The 12,539-nt window shown below is 40.9% G+C and overlaps 1 protein-coding gene across 3 annotated transcripts in view; it reads right to left on the reverse strand.

The window, feature by feature from the left end:
- Window positions 1–1,734: 1,734 nt before the first annotated feature.
- The window catches only part of Ntmt2 (N-terminal Xaa-Pro-Lys N-methyltransferase 2), a 41,482-nt gene continuing 30,677 nt past the window's right edge, over window positions 1,735–12,539 (reverse strand). Inside the window, exons 2-4 of one of the 3 annotated variants that reach the window (XM_039090487.2) lie at window positions 11,046–11,221; window positions 4,550–4,799; window positions 1,735–3,803 (exon numbers count right to left, since the gene is read on the reverse strand). In XM_039090487.2, coding sequence (XP_038946415.1) covers window positions 3,532–3,803; window positions 4,550–4,799; window positions 11,046–11,221 — 698 coding nt within the window. In that variant the 3' untranslated portion in view covers window positions 1,735–3,531. The remainder of the gene's footprint in view (window positions 3,804–4,549; window positions 4,800–11,045; window positions 11,222–12,539) is intronic. The other 2 variants (NM_001376860.1, XM_039090488.2) reach the window with 2 other exon arrangements.

The raw sequence follows: 12,539 nt of genomic DNA on the forward strand, positions 1-12,539 counted from the left end.
GATACATCGCTCAAAAAGGCCAGTTTGAAAAAAAAAGGATGGAGAAAGAAAACAAAGATGGGAGCCAACCGTGTCGATAATACAAAGCAGATCATCTCTTACACAGGCGAGCTTATTCATTTCCCTTTTTACTTTTACGATATTCTGAAATCACTAACATTGCTGGCCCCTAAAGCACGGTGCGCTTCTAGACTGGTACTTACCAGTGATGCCTCAGCTCAGGTTATTTAAAGGGGAAGCAGGTGATGGCTGTACCCTTTCATGAATCACCGTATAAACTGAGGGGTCCTCTGAAGTTCACTCAGAGGCAAACATGTTTGCCATCAACTCATTTATGGAGTGTAGACAAGCACCTTCTATTTCCATTTAATACTCAGTGCGGGATTAACTTCCTCTACAACTTCAGTCTTGGACATGTTGTTAGTGGGAAACCAATGAGGACTTGGGGATTACTTTGTTACACCCTACACACAATTTTACCACATCTCTTTCTTGTCAGGTCACCCACACCAATAGAATTTTGGGTTGGCCACATCTTCAAGTTGATTGGTCTGAGATACAAACACTAAGAATGCTGTCCTAACTGGGCAACATTTTTTTTTTGTCTCAGGACCTACACTTGCCATAGCTTCCCCTTTGCCTGCTTTCTGAGTGCAAGGCTTTATTTCTGGATCTTGTCACTTGCGTTCCATCAGTACTTTGACTAGTCTGGCATAGGCTAGTGCCTCTGGAACTTCAGAGCTTTTACTCACCCCTGCTTCTTTGTTCTAATTCCGGTTTGCTGCCTGAAGAAACCCACACAGCCTTCATTTCCTACTATCAGCATTGCCTGGCACGCTTTCAACAAGAACTTTGCATTGTTGCAATGTATTAAGGGCTTTGGTCCAGACTGAGGCTCTAGCCATGAATGTCCCCGCATAGAGCTTAGAATCTAACGTAAAAAGCTAACCAAACAGATCTCTGATCAGTGAGGCAATATGGTAAACAGAGTAGAGCAAGGCACAGAGAAGGCCCAGCAGCAGTGGGAGGTATATATAAAACAATGGTAGTAGTGCTGGGTTGTTTGTTTGGAAATCAACACCGTGTAAGCATTCTGGGACAAATGAAAATTAATGCCATCTATTCTATGCTGAAGAAGTGACATCTGTAAATGCCCTAAGCCATACATCATGAGTTGGCCAGGGGAATGCAAATAAGTACAGCTGTGGAGGGGTGGGAACATGGGCCAAAGGACAAAGCCAATGCGAGATGATGAAGCGATTATACGGCATTCTCAAGAACTGGAAATCCAGGCTGCGAGTGTAAATCGGGTGTCACTGAAAGATTATGTGTGGAATTGTCAGATTATATTTCAGAATAATTGGCTTCAGTTTGGAAAAAGTCCTGGCTCCATGAATCCTTCCCTGTCAGTGCTCTCAAATAAAACTAGTTCCTAGAATCAGCTTAATAATGTATTAGTTACAAATAATCTGATCCCACATCCTAGAAACTAACTGGGATGTGAATGAGACTAGGAAATGTCTACTGATGAGTGTCTCCAATTGGTTTGGAAGCAGCCAGACTATGAAGAGGTATTTGGGAGCTAAAGTAAACTACCAGCTAGACCACTGGCTTCCAGATGTGCAGATGAACACAAACTGCCTGTTTAGATTGCTTCTTTGACCTGACCTGGGAATCACTGGAAGTGTCTTCCTTCCACCTCCAAGACTAGAAAAGAAATTCCTTGCTTGCAACTTCCAAAAAATCTTCTGTTTATTTCTTTCAGAAACATATCCAAACTTTAACACAGCCCATTAAGACTACTTGATCGGGTTTGCAGTCCCCTTACGCCACCTCTGCTTTTGGTGGTGATGTTGGTTTTCTCACGTGCCTGTTACCAACAACGCAGGGCTTCTGATGACAACGTTTACCTTCAACTTTGCTCTTGATTAAATTAAGGGTGCATAAAGAGTTCAGGAATGTTTGCAGGATAATACAAATTGGGAGACTCTCTAGGTAGAATGGTTAATGATTTGATTTGGCAAGAGAAAGAGGACTGGATGGTTTCATATCAACCTCAAAGACTCAATAGAGTTAATAACCATCTGTTGGTATCCACTGGGCAATTGTCTTTTCACAATAAACTCTGAAAACTCAGAACAAGGAAGATTGGTAAATGTCAATCATAAAAAAGTAGAAGTTAAGGGACAAAGGAATTAAGTTGCTGGTATAAGAGGAATCCCTTGAATCACCCTCAAAAAAGAAAAGATATTGCTAATCTGTTACAAAACTTTTGAAGGGTGAAATGGGAGTTTTGTTACTCTATAACAGTTATTATTATTATTATTAAATTCTTATAGTTTTTATTATTTTTATATTATTATTAGTTTTGTCATACTCTCTAACATTTTTCTCTTATTCTAGAGCTATTGCTTTAAAAATATGTTTTCTGTGATGGTATCATAGCTATGCAGTACATCTTCTTAGTTTAAATTGCTTCTTTGAATTTCAGGGTCAAGACATATCACCGTACTTCAACATAAAGGTGCTGAAGTATCTTGAAGACAAAATAGTCATATTTAAACACTGTGCTAATAAAAACTGAATTTCATTTTTTCCTTTTGAAAGGTTTTAGGTTATTTTATTTAAACCAATGCCTTTCAGGAACCCAGCTAAGTCGGTCTTTATGCATCATTTCATTTGCCTGTTTCTTTTGATGTTTCTCTCTCAAGGTACATCCGTTCATTCAAGGAATGAGGACCAGATGCAAAGGAGCAGGCACTGTTGAAAGCCAGTGGCTAAAATTAGATCATTGACAACATTTACTTATATGGTTGGGGTGAAACTTGAGTGTGTAACATTTTCTCCTGAAAGGAGACACTTCCACATCATGGTAATGTAAGCATTAGTTATCAAATCACATCCATATTACATCATTGGTAGTAAAACTGACCCAAAATAGAAAGGGAAACTGTATACTTTTTCTGTCGAAAGAAGGGCTAAAGACAAAATAATAGACTTGTTTTCATGGGGTTATTTGACCAGTACCTTCTGAGTTAGATGGAGATGTTTGTTCAAGAGATGTGACAAGCAAAGAAAAAGAAAGTGTACCGTAGCCGATAGAGGGACAGGAAAAAAGGTCTAGACTTTCTACCCTGTTCTGTGATAGATTACAAACAGAAATCATCAGTGACTGATGCAGACGCTCGTTGATGAGCATCGTTTCCTTCTCAGGTCTTCATAGTCACACTCGTGCAGTGAAGGTGTAAACACGCCCCTTATTAAAGCAGTGTCCTGTTGTTTCACTCCACCCCTCAGAAAATCCACAGCATCTGTGAACATCCCGTTACAGAAAGCGCATATCTAAACGTGCACACGTCACAGTGTGTGCATTATGGTAGCAGCAGCTGGTACATATTACGTCATCAATCACTCTAGACCTGCATTGTATTCCCTTCTTTCCATATCTGTCTGCATCTCACAAGGTGCCTGGGAGATGCACCCAGTCCTGAGGCACCGTCATCCAGTCTGGTGGCTCATTCCCACTGCTGATCAAGAGTGTCTGTCACTGTGCAGTGCAAACATCCACACCGGAACACACTGCTCTGGGAAGCCTTCTTGTTTCTCCTGGCCCAGAACCACCAGTCCACTCTTCCTAATAAGGCTTCGAAGGATGTCCATGTCCCGAGTCACACTGCTGTCAGACAGGTCAAAGATACAGCCCTCCCGCGCTACATTGTCCTTCAGAATGATAACGCCATTTTCTTTCAGGCCATCTCGACACCGGGAAAGAAAGGCAAGAAGGTCCTTATCGGTCAGGTACCCTGCAGCGGGGCCAGATTGATAGAGAAACAGGGGGCAGGAGGGAGGTGAGTTGAAAAGAAAACAAGGCTAAGAATGAAAACTGTCTTCTGTATACTCACACGAATTACTTAATAGCTTGACCTGTTTTAGTTGCAAGAGACTTTGAAAACTTAAAGAGAAAAATATACAAATCGTCTTTCAGGGTTTTTAATTCCTTGTATTTATATCATGCTACCTGGAGTCTATACCCAATAGGCACAAGACACTACTACCCTTCCCAAGAGCCATTTCATGTTCTTGTACAACATAATCAAGTTTGTGGTGTGTGTGTGTGTGTGTGTGTGTGTATGTGTGTGTATGTGTGTGTGTGTGTGTGTGTGTATGAGAAAGAGAGAGAGAGAGAGAGAGAGAGAGCGCACAATATAATTCATTGCTGTTTCATTTCCTAAGGATTTAAGTCTCAGAGCATTTAGTTCTACCAATAAATAATGAGGATTAACCATTTATGGGTTCGGTTTTTCAGTATTTTCAAGTATTTACATTTCTGCAAAGATGGAGATTGTTCCCAAGCACTTGCTCTATCCCTAGGGTAAGATTGCCGAGCTTGTGCAGCAGTGTTAAAAGAACTTTGGGGGCCCAGAGTGGAAGTTCACTCGACTCCATGTTCTGTTAGCTAGAGCTAACGAAACGTGTTTTAGGTCTCAAGTGTCACCTTTGCTAATGAGAAAACGGGGAAGGGGCGGAAGCTACACCACGAATTACTGACCTGATACCCACTGAATCCAGATGACGTCATATCTCCCCAAGTGGGGCGTGAACTCCTGCAGGCTGTAGCAGTGGTAACTTTCAACTTTGTTCTCGTTAACCTGCAAGTAGCTCTGGGCTTCGAGGAGGAAGGATTCCATCATGTCCACTAGCTCGACACTGCTGAAAACAGGCAACAAGACGTGCTTGCTGACCCTTCCTATTCCAGAACCGCAGTCCAAGGCGCAGCCAGTTCCCGCTCTCCCCGGCCCCTGCAGAAAAGATATCTTGTGGACCACTTCAAGGACGGAGACTCGCCTCGAGTCTTAGGCATACAATTACTTCTTCGAAACAAGTTTATTTGGCTCAATTTTATACTATAAGAGGTTTCATTTATGCATGTGATTAAATGTATTTATTATACAAATGTTAATAGATTATCTATTACCACAGCGATATATAGAACATTTTAATCCCCCCCAAAAAAAATGACAAATATTTATAGTTCTGCTTTGTTTTGCCAAGTTTAGCTCTGTAAAAAGAATCACAAACTATTGTCTTGGCTTCCAATACAAGGTGAGTTTCTCCAAGAAACGAGCCATGGAGAGCTCCCTGAAGACTCAGCTTTGGTGAGCATAGCAGCTAGACGGATGAGTACAATGGGTTATTACTTGGGGAAAAAGGCAGAGGTGGGGTGGACATCATCAGTGAATTTTGATGAGTTTCAAAATTGCTCTAAACATGGATTTCATGAAAACAATGGAATTCCTATTGGCATGAATGAAATTTTTGTTTTTCTAAGCTGGGTTTGGAGGAGCTCAGGATCATCTACTCCTTTTCTACGAGTGGTAAAGTTTGAGACCCCAATGGAGGAATAGCCATTGTCCCTCTGTCTGTCTCACCAAGACTGCATTCTAAATAAAGTTCTGCCAACACACAACACATACGTCAGGATAAAGGGTCATTTCTTCGAACTGTGTCTCCTTTAATGTTGAAAGTTATATTTGTTTTTGTACAAGAAATTATATGTTTATTGGGAAAAAACTTTAACTAAGGCTATGCATTAAATTAACTAGGAAGGGGGATAAGGGGGTGGTGGGTATCGAGAAGTTAGCTAGTATAAACCATCTCGAAATTGCTTCTATACAATTAAAGAAAAGCTTTGGATTTATGAAGAAAGACTCAGCTGTTCTAAATTAGTCGGTCATGATTGGGATGGCTGCTGGATAGGTTCGTGCTAGAAATTACAGTAATAGGAGACTTGGAGTTACCAATCAAGCTCTTATGGAGAAAGCCCTACTCTTGATTTCTCAGGAACTCAGAATGACAAATAGAGTTGGCTATGGATCAAAGGCAAGCATGAGCAGAAGGAAACATTAAAAAAAACTGCCTTCCAGTACATCCAAAGGGCTTCCCTTATGCTAGAAAGGCACAATGACAAGAGGAAAGGAGGGCAATTATAATGTCCTCTCAAATAGAGCAAGGGCCGTAGTAAATGAGTGTGTATCTGTTGAATGTTCTTTATATCCATAATGATTACCACAGTCAGAAAAACCTCTGTAAGATGATGATGATGATGATGATGATGATGATGATGATGATTCCCATTTTTGAGATGAGAAAATTCCAGTTTTTAGTATTATGTAGCTAATGGCAAAAACTAGAGTGTATGTGGAACATTACCTACAGCACTGATGACTCCTTTGTTAGGGACCTTTAATGTGATATAGTCTAAGGGACTCAAAGGCGTCATTCAGACTCAGCAGGACAGGGATCTATGGTTGATCTTGATCTTTGATTTTTTCCTTGAGTCTAAGAAGCCAGCCATATATGCTTGCTATCTCTGCCTTCACGAGGGCTCCTCTCTTGTTCAAGTATCGTAGCATAAATAATACTGATTTAAAGTCTTGTGGAAGTTATAATCTTTTATGTCAAATCATAAACATGAGAAGAGAAAACAAGGAGTGATTGTCATAAAGTTATCAGCAGTGACTTGAGTAGAAATTGGTGTGTTCAATGGGAGGTTCTCAATAAAAGTGTTTCCTGGCTTTGCTTGGTTCTGAGCAGCTCTACTGGTCAGGCTGACCTCATTGGTATAACAAGTGGCTTTAGAAGTGGAACCACAGACCCAGAGAACCCAAATAACAAAGAGACCAAAGGGAGACTGGTTGAATCTTTCTCAGAAGAGGAAATAAAATAGATATCGGAGGTGTATGGAGTGAGAGAGCTGGGTAGGAGAGCGGATGGGGAGAGCAACAGGGTCAGGAGATCAAGTGTAGGGAGAGGGCATCTTTAGGACACACCTAGAGACCTGAGACAGGGGCAGGCCCCAGGGTGGCTATGGGGCTGATGCTAGCTGAGATTACTAGTAGTGGGGGATATTGCTCCTACTTCCTGTAGTCAGGCAGGACTCTCCGTGAAGGGATAAGGACAGCGACCCACCCACAAAACCTTCAACAGAATATGTGTCCTGCCCACAAGATGTGCAGGGACAAAGATAGAGCAGAGACAGAGGGATTAGCCAACCAATGACTGCCTCAAATTGAGACTCATCCCATGGGCAAGAACTAATTCCTGACACTATTAATGATACTCTGTTATGCTTAAAGACAGGTATAACTGTCCTGTGAGAGGCTTCACCCAACAGCTGACTGAAACAGATGTAGATGCTCACAGCCAAACACTAGCTGGAGCTCAGAGACTTGTGGAAGAGTTGGGGGGGAGTATGGAGGGACCCCAAAAGGACAGGGACTCCACAGGAAGACCAACAGAGTCAACCAACCGGGATCCTTGGGGGCTCCTAGAGACTGAACAACCAACCAAAGAGCAAGCAAGGACCAGACCTAGGCCCCCTGCGTATCTGAAGCAGATGTGCATCTTGGTCTCCATGCCAATCCCCCAACAACTGGAGCAAAGGCTGTCCCTGAATTTGTTGCCTGCTGTGAATCCTGTTCCCCTAACTGGGTTGCCTTGTCCAGCCTCAGTGAGAGAGGACAAGAGTCCTTCAGTTTCTCTTATGTAAGAGGAGGGATACCCATGGAGGAGGGGGCTCCCCCTTCTCAGAGAATGGGCTTCCCCATTGTCTCCTCAGGGAGGAATGATGAAAGAAGCTACAAGAGGGGCACTGGGAGGAGAAGGAGGCTGATACTGGTATGTAAAATGAATGAATTAGTTAATTAGTTTTAAAAGAGAGGTAAAACCATGGAACAAAAAACCTTCAGATTGAAGTTGTGGGACACTTTTTTGTCCAATGAACAGATAACATGAAGCCGGTTAGTCAAGAGGCCCTGCTCTCTCAGCCTCCCCATGACTCTTCCAGGAAACCAATAGAGGATGTGAACAAAAGCCTAGGGCTTTTAAAGATGAATGATATTTAGTCTCACTGCTTTTTATACAAATAAACTGAAGTGAAATGTTCAAGCTAGAACTTCCTGGAACAGTGGTTCCCAACCTTCCTTAATGCTGTGACCCTTTAATACAGTTCCTCAATGTTGTAGTGACCCCCAACCATAAAGTTACTTTGTTACTACTTCATAACTGTAATTTTGCCACTGTTATAAATCATAATCTAAATATCTGATATAGAAGATATTGGCTTTGTTACCCCCAAGGGGTCAGACTCATGGGTGTCCTGAATGGGTTTTTTTTCCACCCTCTTTGATTTCCTCTCCTCAATTCAGGCACCTGATGTTTGGATACAACTGTCCTTGAAACTGTTACTAAGCAGACACAAATGCTCCTTTCACCCGGGTGCTACAATCCTCCAGACTCTTCCACCACTGCCTAGTCGCTTTGTTCTGTTTTGTCCTGGGTGGTTGGCCCTGCCTCTCCTGACCTGGCACTGCTCTTCTTTTTCTGTCTGTCACTCACAGGCAGCACCTCTGAGAAGAGATATTTAAAGACTGATCTCTGAATCTGCTCTCACCTCTGGGGTGCGATGACTGGAGAAGCTGTGACTGGATTGAAATCGGATGCCCCGGACAAATGTGAATACAGTCTCGCACCATGTGTGATTTCAAAACAAGATGACTTTTATTTCCACTTTCATTCATTGTCATGTTCATATCTGTGGGTCCCTTTAAGATAATTTAAAAAGCACCCTTGCTTACGATGGTTTTGTCTTTAACATGACTAACTTTTATTTTGCATTGCATTAGCTTAAGACCATTCAGGGAATCTGAAAACTAAAATGTATGTGAGTCACCGTGCTGTACAAAAACCATGCCAAACAAACCAAATCTTGTCATCCAATCTCTGGCAAATATCCAAGAAACAAACGCACCAAGTGCCGGGTCCTTCTCATGCAGTACGACGTTACACTGCTAGTTATCAGGTAGGCCGCCTTCACCTTGGTGCCATTTGTGGATTGTCTAAAGCAAATACATTTTCAAGTAGATGAAACAGCTCTTCCCACTGTCCCTTGTCACTTAGTGTTGAAAGGAAAGCAAAGCTTTAAATTAAACAGTCTGCCTTTTCCCAGTTGACACACAAATAAATCATGTCAGAGACTCATATCCCCTAACTCCCTGTTTCTTGACCTAGATACTAATTTAGCGATCATTAAGGTCAAAGTACTAAAATAGCGTTCCTTTAAGCAGACTATTTGCTCTTAGCTCAAGGTCACAGCTTTACAATGAGCCTTGTCTGCTAAGAAGGGCTCTTGTCTTTGTTTGAAAGGAGCAGCCTGCCTCTTTTCCAACATAAATATGCAAGCATACAGTGTTTCCTTTCCCAGGTCCAGAGGCGTGCTTCTGGGCTCTGTCTGACCAGAATACGCGTGGTCAGCTTGGCATTCCTCATGGAGTGACAAGACAGCTGGATTACAAGCTAGGCTTCTGAAGTGCCTTGGGATCAAAGTCGGCCTCTCCATGAGGCAAGCAGGAGGGACAGTTTAGGCCAGGATAGAGGAGGGTTGGGGCCTATAGTCTGTGAGCGAACACCAGGGATTTTTTTTCTGCTTCATGAAACAAATGGTGGGAAAATACATTGTGGTTGGGAGCAAGGAATTTGGTGTAAGACCAACCTGGCTGGACTGATACTCAGTGTATGCAGTCTTTAGGATTGTTTTCATCACTTTAAGCTCAGTTTCCACAATTATAATAGAGGAACTGACACCAGTCCTCACCTTTAAGAATTATAAAGAGTAAACAGATGGTGTTCCCGAAAGGCTTGGCAAACACACCTACTTAGAATAAGCATAGCATGAAATCAGCCATTGGCACTAGTTTAGAACTATTGCAGATGCCTCTGACATGTAAACACCCGTGCCCTCAAACTCTTCACGTTTCAGTTCTTTGTGGCTGTAACTTACATCAGAGAGACAATGGGTCTGGTAGACACCACATCCTGACCATGTGACCACCAAACGCACGACTCAGATACCGGGTGCAGCAGGAAGGCTTAGAATGAACCTCACTTCCACACGCTGGATGGTCTTCATGCTATCCTTCTGAGAAAGTTGACAGCATAACACTAAAGCGAAATATTGATAGTATTTCTTTCACCAAAATAAAACACTCCCCACATTTTAATCAGGGGGATGTTGTATTGAATTGCAACAAATTTGGCTTTGCATTGAGAGTTTTCTCTTCTGTAAGATCACCAGCAGCAGCAGCAGCTTTCTTGTGGTGGATTAAGACAACTTGAAATACTAAATAAAGTTGCATGATATGTGGCGAATACACAATAAGACATCATGGTATATTATTAGCAACAGACACATTAGATTTATTTTCATGCTCATTTTGTTCACTCACAGAAGTGCCTAACATCTCTAGGCTTCTTGGCCCTTCATTTTCCTCCTCCAGACAGATTCTGTGTTACTCTCTAGCTATGGATGAGAAAACTAAAGCTAAGTAGATGTAAGTAACATGCCCTAAGGTTCATATATTAGGTAGAAGAACCATGACGCTTTCTAAAGTTTAGAATGTTGTCTCCTACAGTCTACCATCTTGTCTCTATATGACCTGGGGATTTCTTCCACAGAAAAGAAGAAATCCAGTCAAATCCAAAATAATAAAATAATCACTTTTTTTTTCAGGTAACAAGCTGAACTGTGTAAAAAAAACAAACAACAACTACAAAAAAGACAACAAAAAACCATCCTTGGTTTTTAAACTGAACATAAGCATGTATGCATTTCCTAGTATATTCAATTTGTATTTTAGAGACTTTATAAATCAGTCTGTAATTCCATGAGGCGTTCATTAATTCTCAGCAGTCTGGTGCCAGCTGTTTGCCTCTGAGATGCTGAAGAAGATGCCTCTGTAATCCTCAGGCAGTGATGTCTGCACTTCTATCTCACCTTCTCCCAAGCACGCAAGATTAGCTGCTACTACAGCAGTGCAGTGCCAAGTGGGATAAGCCCAGAGTCTGCTGATCTCCATCTCTCTGACCCTCTTAACAGGCTTTCCGGCCGACTACTCGGCTGGCCACCTGGCTTTAACAACACAGGAACATGTGAGCTCAGACTTTACAAAGTCTTGGCCCTCTCCTCCAATATCAGTCAGAAAACTCACCCCAACAAACTTCCTAAGAAATTCACGAGAGGCCTGGATATCTGGGTTGGATAGTTCAATAAAATTTCCCATCATGCCTTCTTCTGTGGCTGGTACTTCTTGGTAGAAAAGTTTGGCTCTGGCATAGAACTGCATCTCGCCATCAATGACTTGGCTTGTTAAAGCATACAATTTTACTGCGAAGAAAATATTATCAAAGGTTACTAAAATGTATAGAGTGTAACAAGCTCATTTTTTAACAATGCAATGAAGTTTTCAAAACTTCATGAATTTATGTCATAGAAGAAGCAGTGCTGATTTGATTTGATTTGATTTGATTTGATTTGATTATTAGACAAGGTCTCCCTATGCCAGTCTGGCCACCCTGAAACTTGCTATACAGACCAGGCTTGGCTCAAACTCATATAGATCTGGCCGCCTCTGCCTCCCAAGTATTGGGATTAAAGACCTGCACTGCCACACCCATCATGGACAATGGTGTTAAATCAGAAATATTTTCCTAGAGTTCTAGCCTGGAGATTGGCGTGCTACATAACATTGAAAAAAACTATTTAAGCCCTAGGATCTTCGAGAACCTTATCTATAAATCACTTTGACTTCAAATTTTCACAATTGAATAGTTCAATAAGCATAACTTACCATCTTATCAAAATAATCTTACAGTATTTTGTACAGTGAAATAATAATATCACCAAATGGTGTTAAGTATTATCTCTTAGCTCCGAGTACTTTATGGAAATTTTCTCATTCATTCTTGCTGCTCAGCCCTGAGCAACACATATACAAGTATTTCTCTATGTCAGATACAGTACTCATGTATGATATTCTCAAAATATTCATAAAATAGAAATTTTAAAAATGCTTAATCCATAAGGCACCCCAAACAAAACAACCTAGAAAGTTTAGAATTTCTAAAGTTTTACAGATATAGGAAGAAAACTATTAAAGAAACAACTGAAGGAAATTTCTAGAGCTGAAAGAAATCATAAGTTCTAACAAGTGCTAGGAAGGATGGATTTTCTTTAAAGCAAATTTAAAGTTACATTTAAATTTTTTGAAAACACAAATATTAAGAAAAGGACTGTAATGTCATTTGAAATGACATTTAAGATGAGTTGCTATACTTAGAAAACAAAAATACAGGACTCAAAATTATTTGAATTTTAGATAAATAATGATGTATTAGTATTAGTATGCAAAAATATTACCTCTACCAGGGACACTCCTATAAATAAAACCTCCTTTTGGTTATGTCAGAGTCAGTGTAATTGGTATCTTTTACAAAATGAAGAGCTGAAACTAAGCAAATCTTACCAGAAACACTTGAAGGCATTTGTATTCTAAGGAACATTTCTTTGGAAGCAAAATTTAACTTTCAATTAACTGTGAGAATATTTACTTCCTATGAATTCATTTTTTAGGAGTTTCCTGAAGCTGTATTTCAACCCAGCAAATGATAAGATCAAGAAATGTATACAGAAAGATGATGTCATT

Source organism: Rattus norvegicus, chromosome 13 (assembly GCF_036323735.1).
Source record: "Rattus norvegicus strain BN/NHsdMcwi chromosome 13, GRCr8, whole genome shotgun sequence".
Classification (NCBI taxonomy): domain Eukaryota; kingdom Metazoa; phylum Chordata; class Mammalia; order Rodentia; family Muridae; genus Rattus; species Rattus norvegicus.